At 43.1% G+C, this 19,234-nt stretch overlaps 1 protein-coding gene across 1 annotated transcript in view; it reads left to right on the forward strand.

Moving 5' to 3' along the window:
- LOC137287174 (B-cell receptor CD22-like) overlaps positions 1–19,234 on the forward strand; it is a 129,368-nt gene that overhangs the window by 82,116 nt on the left and 28,018 nt on the right. Inside the window, exons 7-8 of the mRNA XM_067819347.1 lie at positions 2,800–3,078; positions 6,386–6,655. Coding sequence (XP_067675448.1) covers positions 2,800–3,078; positions 6,386–6,655 — 549 coding nt within the window. The remainder of the gene's footprint in view (positions 1–2,799; positions 3,079–6,385; positions 6,656–19,234) is intronic.

Below are 19,234 nucleotides of genomic sequence, written 5' to 3' on the forward strand. Positions count from 1 at the left end.
CTTACGTCAGGCGTAAAGCGCTACGTCAAGCTCAGCGGCGCCTTCCTTTTTAGTGGCATGCATAATCAAGGCTTAATCACGGTGTAGCTAGGCTTGGTATAACGGTTCTAGGCGTAAGTGTGCTATAATTAGATTTCGAACTTTCGCCCCAAAGAACTTTGCGGCACTCATTGAGCGATTCATGATGGCAGACTACCGTAAGCAACGAAAACCTAACTTCACTGACTAAGAGGGACGTCAGTGCCATGAAGAACTCGGCTACTGGGAGTGGACCCCAACCAAAGGAGTCAACATATACATCGTGGGTGCTGGACATCATCGGGCCCCAGTCGTCCTCACTTGTCGGGATAGGTTCGTTCTGTCTCTGAATATCCTCTTTCTGTTCAAGTGTCGTCTGCGGTGTCAGTAAACTACAGCCGCCATTGATCAGCTATGCCTGCTTAAGCAAAGGATGTGCATTTGGGTGTAGATTTGCGTTTGGGCGCAATTCACATTTATGTCCGGAGTTGGATTTACGCTTGAGATATGGCCACTTTGCTACGTACAGCCCTGACCAGGCACTGAGTTCCTTCTGGCACATTAATAGCTACCCCATGACACACACACTGTCAATAGCACACACACACACACACACACACACACACACACAGACTTCTCATGTTTTTTTTGTTTTTTTTTCAAATTGCATTCTAAGAAAGTGTCATTGCAGTTACAGTGTTATCACTGCTTTTGAATGAATGACCTAACTTGACAGCATGGCAGCTGACAGCAGGAATTACAGCAAAGCTAGTCTGCTATATTGTCTAAATAACAGAGACTGCACAGAATCACAATCAGTGAGAAGTTGTCTTTTTCAGTCTCCAGTGACTAGCCCGAAGAGTTTGTGAAACTGAAAACACTTTCTTAATGGAATGTTGTTTGATTGGATTCAAATGTGATTTTTTCAGCTACATAACTGTGAAATGGTTGATGGCGTGATTCATTGAGGGTCAAAATGCTGTTCATTGACAGGATATTCTTATCACTTGGAACTTGAATAACCTTATGTGCTGGTATCTATCTATGCCTGTTGCTCTTTTTCAAGGATTATCATGTTCTTTCTTGAAAAGGTCAGCCTGCTTCTGCTTACAAGCTGGTCTGTAAATCAAGTGTTGCTTGGTTGTATCCCAAACCATGTGCTTGAAGCAAGAAAAATAAACCATTATAACTGCAGTAGTCTCGCCATTAAAAATCACGATACAACTTGTGAATTGTCACAAAACAACATTCATCTCCAGGTTCAGCCTAAGCCTCAGGCACTAAGTAATGATACTGGGCACCCAGATATATTCTTAAGGACAATTCTAAGATGGTGTCATTTGAAAGTCTCATACAACATAACCCTCCTTACCGCTACATTTCTTGGTGGGCAGTATTTTCAACCAAAAAATGTTAATTTAGGAGATAAACATCATGTGTTGGCCAATTTCCAGGTGTTATTGAGTATTTGAAGCACGGGAATGCATTTGGAACCGACGGTGTCAGCCAGAGGTTTCAAATGAAATATTCCCATGCTTCAAATACTCAATAACACCTGGAAATTGGCCAACACATGATGTTTATCGACATTGTAAACACAAAAGTAAACCAAAGGGGTTTTAGTGTCTGCACTCGTTTACATCGAATACGGACACAGCAGTGAAGTGTCATCAGCTGGCCGTTTCAGCTGGTTCTCATGGTAGCATCTGGAGTTGCTCATTTGTGACGTCATTCTAACTTTACGTCACAATATGATTTGAATGACGTCACCACTGTTGATGACACAACAAAACAATTGTTTACGTGTCAATACGCAGTGAATAGTCTTGCAGTATCCGGGAATCTAATACCATTTGATCATGTTTTTCAACCAATCAGATTACAGAACACAGTAACTTTTGGTTTACAATCACAAGTAAATAACTACATGATGTTTGTACTGTCCCCGTGTGGTTTACTCTAATCTGAAATTTAACTAAACTAATAAAGAGAAGATATTTCACCTGAATGTCAACCCTCTTCAAACTGTTTATCCATTGTTTGTCTGTTTGTTTTCTGCTTTATATTAAGTGTCTTTAAATTTAGCATCTTAGAAAAGATATATGCTGTTGGTCAAATACACTACAATAGTCCGGGGTAAGTGTGTACTTTCCTGGAACCAACTGTTACCTGGCTCTTTTATTTAGACCATCCATGCTAGCGACAAACAAATACAAAGGAAACTTCTAAATCGTCTAATGGTATTTTATTATTGGGATGGTTTGAAATGCATAATCCCATACCCAATAAATGTGCTGTGAGTAAATTGAATGTCTGGGGAGTGCATCAACCTCTGACCTAGCTAGATGTGCAGCAAACCATTCTCATGATTTCCTTGTGGTTATGTACCCAATTCTTAAATACGTCACATTTAATTAGTACATTCATGATTTCCCTGAATTGTGACTGTTTCTGTGTACTTTCTTTAGAGGACATAAATCCTCTAAGTCACTAATTTGTTACTAACAGTGTACAAGGCCTGTGCCTTGTACTCCACCAGTCTTTAACTTACAAGCTACAATTTACGAATGCTTAGGTGTCCAAAACTGCCAGAAAAACTAATCCTGTCATCACTCGATGTCTCAACATATGTAGTCTGCCAAAGAACTGTACGACTCAAGCTTCCTTGAACGTCTGTGATCATATTCTTGTTCAAGACAACTAATTAATGATGGAACATTTAAATGATCTTCATTATTGCCTCAAGTGCTGTGGATATTTGATGTCACTGTTTCCTTCCAGACAAACCTTCAGTGTCAGTTCCTCAGTCCATACCTGTCAGGGAGTCACAGACTCTCAACATATCCTGCTCTGTGGATGCCAACCCTGCAGCAGCCGTGACATGGACAAAGAAAGATGACAGCAGCTTTACTTCTCAGTCTGGATCTACTCTGACCATCAGTAACATACAGAGATCACAGGCAGGGACATATGTGTGTACAGCTACCAACACTCTCAGTCCTTGTGTGGGGACAGCTTTACCACAGTCTGAGTCTAGGGAGATGACAGTGGATGTACAGTGTAAGTATTATTGTTAGAATACTGGACATATATGTGTGTACAGCTACCAACACCCTCAGTCCTTGTGTGGGGACAGCTTTACCACAGTCTGAAACTAGGGAGATGACGGTGGATGTACAATGTAAGTATCATTGTTAGAATACTGGACATTTAGTCTTGAGTTAAACCTTCCAAGGTTGAAGAGCTCATTGTTCTTATCACATCAACAGAAGAAATACAATGTTCTTAGTTGTTATCAGATCAACAGAAGAAAGACATTGTCCTTCAACATCTTAACAGCAAGGTGTATGAACCTCTTCACCATGAAGACTTTCAGAACACAAAAGATCCCATTTCTTCTGGCATTAGCTCCAACAGCAAGGATGGCACAAAATAAGGCCATTAACTTCAGTGGGACAGGAGAAACCCATTACCAGTAGTTCATGGAGATAACTCTCTCTCTACCTCGTTCAGGCAAATGTACGCCCACATTCGAAACTAATGTACCTTGTAAACATCAAATAAATTATGTCTCACAAATAAATGCTCAAAAATTCAATATAAGTGTGACGTATTGACTTACAATGTATGAAATAATTCCTATAAAGTTAAACAACACCAAAAGACATTAGGGCGCACCCCGCGAAACTAGGCCGTTGACTCATTAATGTTCATGAGTTGTTTCCTTTTGTGGAAAGGCTCTCACGCTGTCTAGGATGCCATTGGTTGAGATTATGAACTTTGACGTCATAGATAAGGGTCATATGGTAATTGCTTTACTACGTCTGCCGAATGTTTACAACAGGTCTACACGACGATATAATAGCTTCATAATTATGGATCATAGATGAGTTCCGAGAATGCTCTGTAAATTTAACCTGCCGTAAAAGCCTTCATGTTTGCAAAACAGAGTTTTGGCCTAGTCGAAAGTTACCATGTTTTAAAGGACAAGAACAGATTTTGTAACTTCTGTGGATTCACATCCAAAGACAACTATTTCCCAAATGAAGATTTTCAAGAGGAGGAGGTAAATGAACATCTATATTCTCATGGATGTAAACCACCTTTTGCTGAACATGATTTGGATGTTTTGTGTTACTACAAATATCAACTTAGACAGAAGGCGACATTCCACAACCAAAGGTACAAAGGAAACACTATGAATTCAGTGTTTTTATGAACAGATTGAGATTTTAAATTGTATATACATCAAACATTCAGGTATATTAAAAACACCACTGACTATACCATCAGGACCCTTCTGACCAAATATCTCAGTGGCTTCCGTGAAAAGTATGAACTTGGGGCTTGTTTTTGTGTGTGTTATGCGTGACATTTGAATGATATTTGAATGAACTGAGGAGAGTTGTTTATGGCTTGCCTGCCAAGGAAGGAAGAATAAAACAGTTACTGGTTTGGTGGTCAAAGAAGAAACAATCATACATTAGTCTTATTACCATGTTTAATCGCACCAATATTGTGAACAATCTTGCTGTGAATTATATTTCAACTCAGGAATCTTTACAAGTTATGACATTTGAAGATGAGGCAGTTCAACGCATCTTGTTCTGGTGGGTGGATTCACTACTGTGGTGTTCATGCTAAATCATACAGTTGTTGGTTGGCTTTGGAGGCATTTAAGTATTTTACTGGATATTGCATGTATTGACACACAGTCACAACATGGAATGTTATTTAATTCAGGTGGGTGTAATATGCAATGACACTGAAAAGACCTAAATTTATGAAAGAAAATAACCTGCTTGCCTCTATGATGAACTGTGAAACATGTAAAATGTCCATGTCATGGCAAAAAGACAGAAAGATCAAATCTGATGGTCATGTATGGCGTTGCACAAAATGTAGGAAATGTAAATCTGTAAGATTTGGAAGTTTCTGGGAACTTGGTACATTGTTAAGGATCTTGTACCTTTTTTTGCCATGACATTCCAGGTCACATCACTGTGAAGATGTTGACCATGTGTTAGAATACTGCCTATAACTGGTATAATCTATACCGTGATTTAATGTCTTGTTCTCTCCTTGATGACCCTGTTGTACTTGGTGGAGTTGGTGGAAATGGATGAGAGTAAATGGGGGAGAAAGCGAAAATACAACATGGGTTCTAGTCAAGGTATTAAAAACTTTTGGATCTTTGGTCTGATTGACAAAGTAAACAGGTTCTTCACCACTAATTGCTCTATAGGGATAAAACATAAGTGGGCCCACATGCGTTTTCATGTCCATGCAGTATCATAGTTTTGTAGTTGACATCGATGTAGTACTGCTTGATATCCAACTGTTAAGTAAGGACAATGGAATGGCCTACCTTTCCTGGCTAGGACATCAGTTACTTCAACATCATGGGGTACTCTTTGATTCTATATTTCGAGTAGGATTACCAAGAAAATACCTATCTATACATGAAGTCGTGGTGGCTGAGCGGGTTAGGCGGCTGACTTTGTGTGCTAGCGATTAAGTGCCTGACTCTGAGGGTAGGGGTTCGAATCCCGAATGGGACTCAAACAAAAAAGAATTCTAGAATTTGTACTTTTCTGAGAAAGAGAAAGTGAAGGTCTGATTCCATGACAGTCTAAAAGGCAACTCCATATCCCACCTCTGACATCCATTCTAAGATCAGAAGATATACAAGCTTTATCACTCTGTTAAGTCAGAACACAAATGCTTAGAGTCTGGCGCAAAACTGCCAGCATAAAGAGTCAACCTCCTAACCAGCTCAGCCACTGCAACTTCCATAAAAATGGAAGTGGGACAACTGACTGCAGTCGTTGTGTATTCAGAAAAGTGCAAATTGGCATGGCTCCCACCGCCATGATTATACAGTACTGTTTAGAAAGTGATCAAATGTAACATATGCTACATTGGACCACTTTCTAAAAAGCATTGTGTAATTAATGCTTTCAGCCGGATAGGACACAGTTCAACAACAGTACTGCATATGAACAACATATAAATTCCCAGACATTGTTTCCCTTTTCCCACACACATCCACAGTGGTAATCCCTCACAAACCCTGTCAGATTCGGTGAACCGAAAGTTATATCATCCCAACAATCACTTGCATTTAATGTAGTAAAATCTTGTCGAAACATTTTGGCATGCATATGATGTCCTTCATTAAATCTAAGCAAGTTACATCTTAGTAAATTTTTAAAAATAAACTATTTGCTTTTGACAATGACAATCTGAAAGAGGTATACTTGAATCTAATATTAATACTGTTTAGATGACCAACCCATGGCAATTATTCTAATCATAACAACAATTGTGTAAAAATATCATATTTCTATTGTATCTGTTCATTCAGATGTCCCCGAGGTAACACTGAGCCCCACGTGTCAACCACACAGAGTCTATGTAGGGCAGCCCAATGCTCAACTGATCTGTCAAGTGACGGCAGCCAACCCATCAGTGACATCTTACATCTGGACACACAACGGTTCTCCTATCTCATCAGCAACAAGCAGAGAGTACAGTCTGAGTCCTGTCTCCAGGAGCAGTGGAGGAAGCTACACATGTGCTGGGAGGAACTCTGTGGGGACGTCTAGTGTGTCAGCTGTCACAGTGGAGGTGCAGTGTAAGTAACATGACTACACTACTGAAAGACAAGGATGTGTGTGTGTTGGGGAAGCTATACATGTGTTGGGAGGAGCTCCGTGGGGACGTCTAGTGTGTCAGCTGTGACAGTGGAGGTGCAGTGTAAGTAACATGACTACACTACTGAAAGACAAGGATGTGTGTGTTGGGGAAACCATGCCATCTCATGACCTCTTGGAAAACATCAGGGCTGTGAATTGCACTGAATTTTGTATTGCCATATATTGTGATACACACTCCTGTATTACAATACATACTGTAATCTGTTGTGAAAGAAGAGATAGTGTAGATCTGTCCACGTTCCAATATTCTAATACCTTCAAATTGAATCACAGTATGTGTCGGTAACCATTGTGCAGTTATTGAACTTATTAGACATATTGTGCTTGATGGTGACCTGTGACAAGGATTCTTTGTGCAAATTGTTTTTGTATAAAACATTGTGTCCAAGCATGAAGATCGAGGCAACCACAGCTGTGATGTCACTTGACTGCATAGCATGCGTGCATGAAAAGATGGAAATAGTAACTTCGATGTAAATTTGACAACATTCATGAGTTCATAAATGTAGCGTAATACATAATTGTTACAATTTCATGTTGTGGTTCACTGGTATACCGGTAATACCATGCAGCCGTATAAAACTTTCATTTTTTTTTTGTGGGATCTTATTATCTGCTCTGAAGCATTTGAAGTCAAAGCTAGAAAAAAGCAGACAGGTTTGTTGATGACAGCATGAAATTATTGCTTATTCCTGAGTCTTATTTAGTTTCAAACATTAGATAGACTGTAACACAATGGAAAGAACATTATTTACTACATGATACCATGTTCCCCAAATTTACACCTGTAAAACATAGTGGCATACATTCTAGACAATATAAATTTCAGCTTGAAAACTGTCACAAATACTAAGTGCAAAACCTGCTACTATCTTAAAGAACGAATAAGCTCAATTTTTTGGTACTCTTTCTACCACTGCATATGAAAGACTTCTGGTTAGTCATAATCGGAACACCATATTTTAAAAATTAAACCCTTGTGGTTAATTAATACCAAGCACTTTAAAGTTGCTAAAAAGCCGTCTGCTTCTCTCTCACCCGCAAACGAAACCACACACAAGTTACGTAACTCTGTCGCCAGAGTCCTGCAGTGACGTCATAGAAGGAACAGTAGTATAGGGAATGATAGTCCGAAAACACTTTTCAAAACCCCCTCTAAAAAGCCTCATTTACTAAATAAGGCTTTGGTGGGACTATTAGCTCTTGCTAATATTGCCCCTACTACAAAGCCACGCCATCACGTTTACCGTGACTTGGCAGGCGGTAACACTGTGCCGTACGGTACGATCAATAATTCTTCTCTTACAAATCCCCTACCCGGCCCACCCCTCAAGTAGTACATATCCACTTTATCTATGTTGTAAGTTTTGACTGACCATATAGGATCGGTGGCTCGCTTACGGTTATGTTATATTTATATCAATGAAACAGTTTAATGTGAACCGCCTACGATCTCTTTGGTGTTCATAATAAAGGCTTGCTGGGCTTTTTGTATTCCCTGTGCTATGTACTTTTTTTTCTCGTCCTCGCTGATAGCAGACTTACGAGACTTGGATCGAATATCTTGTTTCATTCCGTTATATTTTTTGAGTTCAGAGAGGATTGAACTAAACTCCTCTTCTGAGATCTTACTATCAGAGAGTGCCGTGGAAATACGCTCACTCACTGTGTTTAGCTTTGCTTCAGCCAGAACCCTGATCTCGTCGTGTTTCAATACCTTACGATTAAGTCTGCGTGATACTAACTTAAGCGCCAACCCTACCAACCCTGTCACCCCAGCCGTTATTTCAATACCTAGCACTATAGGTGCAGCCACGATGGTGGTTAACAATCCAACGCCTGCCGCCCCTAGTCCCATACTGGTTGCCATAAGGGTAGTGTCAGCCCCATCCACGATATTGAAAGCTCTATTATATTTTTTACATAGTGCTTTCCGCGTGTCACGGTCTTGTTCTAGTTGACGTTTTACATCACATAACTGCCTCAAGCGGAACCCATCTACGGTTTCCAACGTCTTCGCTACTTCCTCTACGACTGGGTACAGACCCATCCTATAATATATATTTTGAAAGATATTTTAATTGGGTTTCAGTTAATACTCTATTAATGTATTTGAAGTCTACAAGATCTAGATTACCCAGGGTAATAGGTGAGAGGTAAATAAAATTTCCTGTTGTAATAGAAACCCCACGGAGGCTTATTAAGTGGTTTATAGTACCCCCGTGGGTATCCCACTGTATAACAATACGGCAATATTGGTCTAGGTGTTCGTCCAACCATTGTATTGACACCCCGGGTAAAATTTGGTGTACTAGTGGGGTGTTTTTATAAAAGAAGACTTCTATGATGAGTGTGCAAGGGGATGATATGCTAGGAAGATATTCGCTAAATGTTAATTTAGTGGGTGGATAAGCACCTAACCCTTTTTTTTTGTCACCAACATGTGGTAAGTGTACTAATTCCCTCTCCGGAATGAAATCCCCGACCCAGATGCCGTTGTTCCTAATCTTAGAGATTAATTTATCTTCATCTTCATCTCCTTCTATTGTGATATAAGGTGAGGTGAGTGTTAAGTTGATCAACCATTTAGGCTCTTTAAAATCTGATAACGGCACCCGTCTGTACACGTTGTCTTTGAAGTGTAGGATGTATAATTCATCTTCCTCACCAGGCTGATCGAATCCCTCCGTATCTCCCAGGTCATTAAGCGTAGTGTTGGGATGATGACTAGTCATTATTATACTATTATGATATAATTTCCAACTGGTTTTCTGATAATAATTCAGGGGTTAACTTAATACCCATGAAGTGTATGTTGTCAGGCAGGAAGATATTGATTAGTGATATCTTGTTTTCTACGATCACGTTGACCCCCTGCAGACTGGTCTTGGAGTCGACACCCACCCGCACGTAAACGTTGCAAACTTGAAACTGGTGTCGTTTCACCCACCCGAGTTTGATCCCCTTCACGATCTCGACATCATTCCCCGATGGTTCCCCTAGGTAGACTTTGATGAACAGTGTTGAGTTTGCCGGTAGACTCTCTAGTATCTTAACCACGCCTTCGAATTCAGACACCAACTGCAATTTCACGTTTTGCATGGCCGGTTTACTTGATAGCATGTGGGCTGCTATAGTGTTGACTGGGCTGACGACTATGCTACGTCTCTGAGTTGGGACGTAAGCCACGAGCAGGGTTCCATTGTTCACGACTTTGTTTAGGTGGTTGTCTTTGTTATCCGTGAACACGTAAGGGGAGACGAGTCTAATATTGAGAAACCATTTGTTATCGGGTAACAACACCCACTTGTCATCTTCGGTGAAGACGAGCATATATGGTTTGTTTTTGGCGACGGTAGTGCTCTCAACATCGTCTAAGTCGAACAGTTTACCTCCGAATGATGGGTATATTCTCCAGTTGTCATCACCGGTGTTGACGAGGGCGTACTTAGTGTTGGCTGTTGCTCCTGTGGTATCTATCATATCACTTAGGGCTCCACCGGAGGAGACTTCAACGCGTTTGTAAATGTTGTTTTTCAGTTGCAAGGCGTACGTTTTACCATCTACTCCGGGAGCGTCGAAACCACGTGTGTCTCCGAGGTCGGAGATCCCGATATTGACGCATTTTTTCACTCCGGGTCCTTGTGCGCTGGTCATGTTACGTGAAGCGTTAAGCTGAGGTATCCTATATTTACAGGATTATGATTTATATCTAACACCGATATTGTCAGTTCAGGTATGTTACCCTGGGTTAATCTCTTATACTGCCGTGGTGAAAACGACTCGGTTCTACCGTCGTTGAATTTCTCAGTTTTCACCGGCACTGCTCTCAGTATAGTGGAAGGGTGGCCTCCTTGAATGTTATACGTTGTGCTCACCTGACCGAGATGAATGTATAGCTCTCGGTACGGTACTAGTTCGGGTAACTTCGTGCCTGTGACGGTTGTTGTTGGTTTTATCTCGTCAGGAGACATACCGAGTATCCTCGCTAATGGTCGGCCGAGCCTCAAGGAGGTTCTTCCGTTGTTGATTAACACCACTGTGCCGTTTGAGTCGTTCATTTTGAGTTCGGCTCCCAGGGGTTTGAAGACCTCGTCGTTTAGAGAGCACACGCTGTAGTAGCCGTCAGTTATCTGGCTGCGAGTTCCACTGACGAACAGCTTATTGTTGCTGATATTAATGTTAGTCCATTGCGGTAGGTAGGTGATATCACAGAGTGCGACTTCGAGTTGACCTGACGTGTTATCGATCGCGTGCGTCAGCTGAACGGCCTCACCGCTCGTTATTCCAGGAAGTGTTATGTACATATTATAATATATGAATTATAAATTATAATATGGATTTAGCACACTTGAAAATCGTGGTGAATGCAGATGGTACGGGGTTTAAAACAACCTTTATTGATATCTTTGAAAAGTATGTCGTGTCCGTTAATAACGCGCAGGCGGTGGTAAACTGGAATCAAAACCCAATGCAGTTTTGGCAGAACCAACTCAACTTTGCTGTGTGGTGTGCGACGACAGGGTCGGGTGTGACACCAGACTATGGTATAGACGAACTGAGTAAGGCGGTTGTTTTGTTTCATATTTATTATCAAACGAGACGAATATTGAAGGAAATAAGTGCTCCTCTTCCCCAAGATAAAGCGTGGAGTATGACGAATAACCCCTATGATAGACGCGCTTATGAACGTATTTGTGGGGAGTTTGAGATTCCAACGAATAAAGACTTTCGCCTTCCTGGTGTGAACCATGGTCTCGGTATAGTTCTCGTGTACTTCTACAGGTCCGGAAAATATTATGCCGGTTCTAAAGATGGTTCATACAACCCAAACCGGCATACATTTACAGGCCCCACAACGAATGAACAGATCCATGTCAGCTGTATAAAGCAAACCAGTCCTGATGCAGCCACAGCCTGGACTAAAATGATCTCAAAAACATCGAAAGGATTCACTCGTGCTGGTACAATACGCTTGAACGACTCGATTCGAACGTACGTGTGGGCGCTGTTGGGTGCGCAGTCGATGACGCGTTCTAACATCCTCGGTAAGGGAACTGCTTACGACGCTCAGACACAATTCGTTTCCAACGTTGATGATGCTATCAATTCACCAGTTGATCTCCCGAGGGCCATCGAACGCTACCAAAACGTGTTAGAATACGCCAGATCGAAAGTCAATTACGTGTTCGGCGTGGGGTTGTACATGGCTCCGAGTGATATGCAACTGAGAATAAAAAAAGTGGTGGGTTATAACAACGAAATAGTCATAGCCACGAAGGATCAAAAGTTGGGTATCAACCCCGATATTAACACCCCACATATCCCACACACCCAACCACGTGAAAAGGGTATAGTGGCGCCACCACCGGAGCCTAAAGTTCATGTGGAGGTACCCCCGGGGGGTGTGGGGGTTTCCACCACCTATCAGCAGCATATTGATAATAAAACAGCCTTAGTGGTTGGTGGGGTAACTTTGGGACTTATTTGGTTAAAGATTTCTTAGCCGCTACGTACACCAGACCCGCCACGGCGACGATGGCTGCCCACAGGTTTTGACTGAGCCACATGGCAGTTTTAGACAGAGCGCTCAACAACCACGAGACGATGCTACCCAGTATGCCGGGAAGGGCTTCGGCGGCTTTACCAGCCAGTTTAGCTAGGCCTTCCCCGAGTTTTTTGATCCAGTCTTTAACACCACCACCACCACCGCCTGGAGTTCCACCGCCGCCGGCAGGCCCCACAGGGGTTCCTCCCACCAGTGACACCACCAGGGTTGATATAATGAAACCCAATGCAGTCAGAATGCTGGCGATGGTGATCCCTTGCTCCCGGAACAATATCCGAATCCTGTTTGCTAAAGTTGTATCTTCGTTCAGTATTCTATCGATTGTTTCCCGAATGCGACTGATCTGGGATCGAAGATGTTCACGATTCGAGGAAGCGGCTTCCAATCGTGTACGTCTCTCGTCTTCTAAATCACGTATTCGTTCATTGATGCGACGCTTCATATCATCGTCGTCAGTTTCGGTGAGTTTGGTTTTTTCCCTAGCGATGTGCTCGTCGATTTCGTTCAGTTTCCCCATGTTGTTCACGAGTTCTCCACGCACGCGTTTCACGGCTTCGTCTAAGCCGTACAGTTCCCTTACCGGAAAGTCAAACCCCGGTAACGGTTTGTCCCAGTAGGTGCTCAACAGTTTTTCTATGCTGTCCGAGGCTTCTGTAGCACGCTCTGGCGTCATTTCATCTATAGTGGTGAGGTGGGATCTGGTAGCTTGCAGATCTTCTTTAACGGTCTTAGGTATTGCACCACCGTAATCACGCATGTTTAGATGTTCAATGATAAATCTAGCACCACCATTGCGGCTGGCTAGAGTTGACAAGGCCAGTGGTTTTTTAGTGATCTTGTTAAAGAGGTCAACCCCTGGGGCAGACTTAAGACGTAGAACACCCTTTGTATCAACAAAAAAATTCTTATGGTATATACCCTGGGGTTCAACGTAGTTTTTATCACTTTTTAAACTTTCGTAATAATCATTTACCGTTGTTTCTAAAAGTTGTTGGCTCAATGGCAAACTAGTAAATGAGGTCTCCTGCTCATCAGATGCCTGGGCACTAGCGCCCCGCATATCATCCATAGGTATGTCTTCATCCATTAGTATTTAAATATATTTTATTTATATATAACAATGTACGGTAGAAAATTAGATCCTTTCAGAAAATTGAGAGAGCCATTAGGTGCCAGAGCCGTGCGCCAGTCGGTGACCATCACCAACAATCCCAGCAAGATAGACCAGAATCAAACTCTGCTGGTTAGATTTCCAAACCTTGGTGAGAATGACCTCATTGTACCAGGCACTGTTCGACTGGCGTTCAATATCACGTTGACCTCCGACAACGACAAACGCGAGCTAGTGCGGAACGTGGGTCGAGCTATCATCAAGAAAACGACCGTCAAGATCAGCGGTAACGAGGTACTGAGCATCGACGACAGCGACGTGTTTCACTGCTACAAGGATCTCTGGAAAAGCGAGAGAGAACGAGTCAACGATGTGTACCAGGGTATCAGCAAATCAACCCGGGCGCGCATAGGATACGTCTTCACGCAAGACCAACAAGACAAGCTATCGGACGGTGAAAAGGCTATCGCTCTAGCATACGGGAATCGATTCTGCGTGCCGCTCGACTTCGAGTTGCTCACGGGACACGCGCCGTTTTACCAGGCCGCGCTGGGTGATAGGCTCGAATACGAGCTCACGTTTAACGACTATAGCAAAGTAGTGCGTACGCCGAACGGTGATGAGGCCAGTTATGCCATAGACAACATCTCTCTGGAGTTCGACATGGTCACTAGCCCGGAGCTGGCCAGGCAGGTTCGAAGTCAGTACTCTGGGAAGATGGCTATCCTATACGATCGTGTACTGAGGCATAGATCAGTCGTGCGAGATAAGAGCGACACTGTGTGGAATATCAACCTGAACGTGCCGGCGCGATCGATGAAAGGTATCCTGGTCGTCCCCGTGGAGGATTACGATCCATTCCGGAGGGACAGCGAGAAGTTTTTCAACCCCGAGATTGAAAAGGTGGAAGTTACCATCGAGGGCGTGCCCAACCAGCTGTTCAGTCATGGTATGAGACCACACCAGCAGTGGGATGAGATAAAAAAGCTACCAGTGGGGGATTACATAACAAAGGACCTGGACCTCGGCTCCGTGCAGATCGGTGAATACCTGACCACCAAGTACGCCCTATGGTTGGACATGCGATCCACGGATGATGATAAACTGCACGGTAGCGGGCGCCGTATAGATAACGGCAGCGAAGGGATAACCATCCAGATTAATAAGAAGGCTCAAACCGCTGGTAAGTTGAAATTATATCTGTACGTTATTATGGACGCGCAACTTAATATAGACAATGGGAGATTCGTGCAAGCCATCTATTGAGGGGGGGACACCCCCCCACACCCCCCGAGGGTACCCACCACTACCCACTGACCCACACTGCGCTATAGTGTGCGGGCAGACTGGCTGTGGGAAGACCGTTTTCGTGTTGGATATGTTGGAGGGTTACTATAAGGATGTGTTCGATAACATCGTTATCATGTGCCCTACTCTGAGCATGAATAAAACGTACGCGCGACCTTGGGTGATGACGGACCCGGACGTACACAAAATCGACCCTGGAACACGCCTGCAGGACTGGTTGAAAGCTCTTCACGAGAAATTTAAAGGGGAACCGACGCTGTTTATACTGGACGACTGCAGCGCTAATCGCGAGATAACAAAAAAGAGAGACATGCTATCGTACCTGGCCTTCTCCGGCCGGCATGCAAATCACAGCGTCTGGGTGCTAACGCAGAAGTTCAACTCGGTGTTGAAAGACCTCAGGGAGCAGACGCGATGGGTGGCCTTATTTCACTGCAAGGATAGGGATTCGTTCGAGGAGTGTTTGAGAGAGAACGATGTGATGAGTAAATTAGAACGGGAACGGGTGAAGAAACAGCTCGCTGAAACTAAACACGCTAAGCTCGTGCTAAAGACCGACCAACCCGTGGCTTATATAGTATGCTAAGCAAAGCTAAGCAAAGCTAAGCAAAGCTAAGCAAAGCTAAGCTAAAGCTAAGCTAAAGCTAAGCAAAGCTAAGCATATAGCTATGATATTCGAAGTATTTGTCGTGTGCAACTTAACCTTCATTTCTCTGTGTTTTGTCTGTATCGGGTATTATATAGTTAAAACTAAATCTTACTTGTTATATTATAAGATGGAGTGTGAGGAATTGCTCGAACAATTGTCTGTGGAGGGTTCCCCCACGCCGCCCGCAGGCCCCACTGATGACAAGCGAGAGAAACTGGTGGCGTTGGCTGTTGGAGGCAAAGCCAAACATTACTTTGGAGACTACACTCCAGATAAAATTAATAAAATGTCAGCCGAAGAAATCGATAAGCTGTACGCTAGATACGAGTCCCGGCTCGGAGCAGAAATGACAAAGACAATAGGATCGGCTATGACCCAGATGTACACCGGTATTGTGTCACATTTCCTTCCCATTCCACCAGAGCGCCGACTTTACCTGTGGGAAGACCTAGATAAAGACCCTTTTATCGAACACGCCGTGAGCTCTATCAGCTGCGGGCTGTACCACAAATATGGTATGTTGTTGGCTCCAGTGACGGCGGCGATTATCACGGCAAAGCATTGTCAATTTGAGAGAAAGAATAATAATAATAGTATAGATGGATGCTGCACAGGAAACCCCAGTGGAGGTACCCCCAACAGTGATGGAGGAGACCCCACCCCCAACAGTGACCCCTTCAGTGGAGGTACCTCCAACAGTAACCAGACAGAAGAATCCTAAGAGAGTAGCTGCCGGTAAAAAACGGTGGTGTAACCAACATAAAGTGACCAATCCAACCCGACTGTTGTTGGCTGTAGGTGTAACTGCTGCCGTGGTTATAACATGGTTATACGCCTCCCACAGTGAGCCACCACCCAACAGTGAGCCCCCCACCCACAACAGTGGGGGTATGGGGGTATCCCCCATGGTAGACCCGCATATCATGTTATAATTTTAATATTTTATATCATATACATAATGTCTGAGGGGAAAACGTTCGTCAACGACGCATACCACGCCACAGTGGTAGCTAGTCTAGCAGTAGGGTACGCTCGGTTAACTAAAATGGTGCTTAAACAACCAACTATCAAGCTAGATTTCAACCTGCAGGATATGGGTATGCTCATAATGAACCTTGGTATGGCGATGGCCACAAAAGACATCCTAGTAAAACAAGGAATAATACCTGATAATATAATGAAATAAATATAGGGATGGCCACGATAGCTATGATGGTCGGTGGGGCGTTAGTGAATGCCCTGGCATTTTCCGGGAGTAATTTCCTCTTCTCGAAACTACGAGATGATCACGCGGCTGAAATACAGGAAGAAAGGAAGCGACACGATCTCGCTACTGAGAAATTACAAAGAGCACAGGCTGAGTACGCTAAAAAACGCCTCCAGAGGATCGATTTTATTAACGAACAACTCACGCGTGAAAACCATGCCGTTCAAACATTCAAAGATGTCGATGAAGCAATGAAAGAATACTACCTACTAACTGGTAAACGATTGGAAGCGCTCAATAAACCCACACTCGCTCAGTACTACACACCATCCAAGGGACAAATGAATCGTGAACTGGGCTTCATAGTGTTGGGAATAGCAGCTACTGCGTTGGTTGCTAAGCAATTAAACTAAAATACCTATATAAGTAAACATGAGACCCGCTCCATACCGATGCGAATATATACTTATGGGGAAGACCGAGGCCTGTGGTAGGAAATGCAGGAATCAGGGGTTCTGTTGTTTCCATATGGGAAGTCCTAACTATACGTGTTCTGTGTGTGGTATCGAGGTTAAAGGGCACTACTGTCTATGTAAAGCTCACGGAGCGAACGTAGTCAGACATCAACTCATATACGAGAACAAAAAAGGCTACATAAAAGAACGTAGGCGACTGCTCAAGATAGACTCCAATTAGAGATTATACACACCTATGTATAGCTATGTCTGTGGAAAACATATTCAAATATGAACTGGCCTTATGGGGCAGCTTCAGATTTAAGATAATAGTGGACGTGGTATGGATTAAAGAGGGTGTTAAGTATACTCGCCCCTTCGAATGGGAGCGGGATATCGCGTCTCAATACCATATAGAATGTTTTTCGAGTATAAGTGAATACAAGGAATACTATACCCAAGGCGAGTACTGGATTGAAACAGCCACACTATATATTTTACCAGGTACGTGGGACGATTTGACAGAATGTCTAGAATTGTACCCGGCCACCAGAAAATATTTTTTAAGAGTTACTGCCGACCAATTAGACATTGATTCTCTTAGGTGTAAACACTATGGCTACTGTGCGCGAGCTCAAGCGGGCCGCAAAGCAGAGAGGTGTTATCGGGTATTCTAGAATGCGGAAGCCAGCATTGTTGAGATTACTAGGTTTAGAAGTCCCTCCTACGGTAAAACAGTTAAAAGCTCAAGCGAAACAGCTTGGATACACGGGTTATTCAAAACTGGGGAAAGCCGGGTTAACCACATTGTTATCACATGCCCCAGTAGCACGTCCAACTGTAAAACAACTGAAAGCCGAGGCACACGATTTGGGTTTAGGTGGGTATTCTCGTATGAGAAAACCACAGCTTTTAGAATTATTACGACAGAATAGAGCTATTGACCTACAGTTCGTGCGCACTGAGCACGCCGTAGGCAATTATTTGAGAGGTTGGCGCATGCACATTGATAGAAACATAGACATTACAGATATTAAGCCTCTGATAGCTGATAAGGTCAACCAGGAACTAAATAATCTAGGAAGTATCAAGTTTCAGATCACAGTGAAAATGTCGCTCGATAAGCAGGTTGGGAGTACCACTGAGTATATTCAACCTTACTTCCGAGGTAAACAAGAGGTCGTCACACATGCAGAGACCATTGACACATCAATCGATAATAGTTTTCAGCAGATACGAGAATACCTAGAACGCTACACACACATGGGGTCCGGGTGGGCTGTAGATAAAATCGATAATGTCTATCTAGATATAGCTAAATACGTGCCGTTCAGAGGTGGGTCATACCTAGCCTTGCCTCCCTACTATAAGAACAAACAAGCCATAGTAAACGTTAAGAATAGAGGAAACGATTGCTTGAGGTTATCTATCAGGTCAGCCTTATTTCCAGCTGCCACTAATCCGAACAGGCCTTCTAATTATCCACAGGACGATGGGCTCAACTGGGATGGTATAGATGAACCCACCCCAATATCCCAGATCACTAAAGTAGAAAAACAGAATAATCTGGCTATAAATGTCTTTGGACACGAAGGTAATACAACAATAATACACAGGGTCAGCCCGGTGAAGGATTGTCAAGTTATTAATTTATTCATGATTCAAAAAGGTGAAACGTATCACTACACGTGGATAAAACATCTCAGCCGGTTGTTGCACGACCAGTCGAAACACGTTGGGGAAAAACACTTTTGTGTACGATGCCTACACTGTTTCAGTCGGGCCGATTTATTAGAATCCCACCTGGAGGATTGCCAAGGTGTTGGGCAGACGGCCATACGAGTCGACATGCCTAAGGAAGGTGAAAATATCCTAAAATTCGACAATCACAAGAACCAAATGTCTGTGCCTTATATAATATACGCCGACTTCGAAGCCTTAATTGTAGGGGAATCATCCACTAGTGGGAGTTTCACACACAAAACACAAGAGCATAAAGCCTGTTCGTTTGGATACATTGTCGTCCGTTGTGACGGGGAAACGAAAGCTCCGGTAGTGTATAGGGGTCCTGACGCGGCTGAAAGGTTTCTAAAGTGCTTGCAGGAGGAAGAAAAAATTATTAGGAATGCATTGTATAGAATCGCTCCCATGCGTATGACCAGATCCGACAAGATAGCTCACGCCAGTAGCACTAACTG

This window comes from Haliotis asinina, chromosome 1, assembly GCF_037392515.1.
Source record: "Haliotis asinina isolate JCU_RB_2024 chromosome 1, JCU_Hal_asi_v2, whole genome shotgun sequence".
In the NCBI taxonomy this organism is placed as follows: Eukaryota; Metazoa; Mollusca; class Gastropoda; order Lepetellida; family Haliotidae; genus Haliotis; species Haliotis asinina.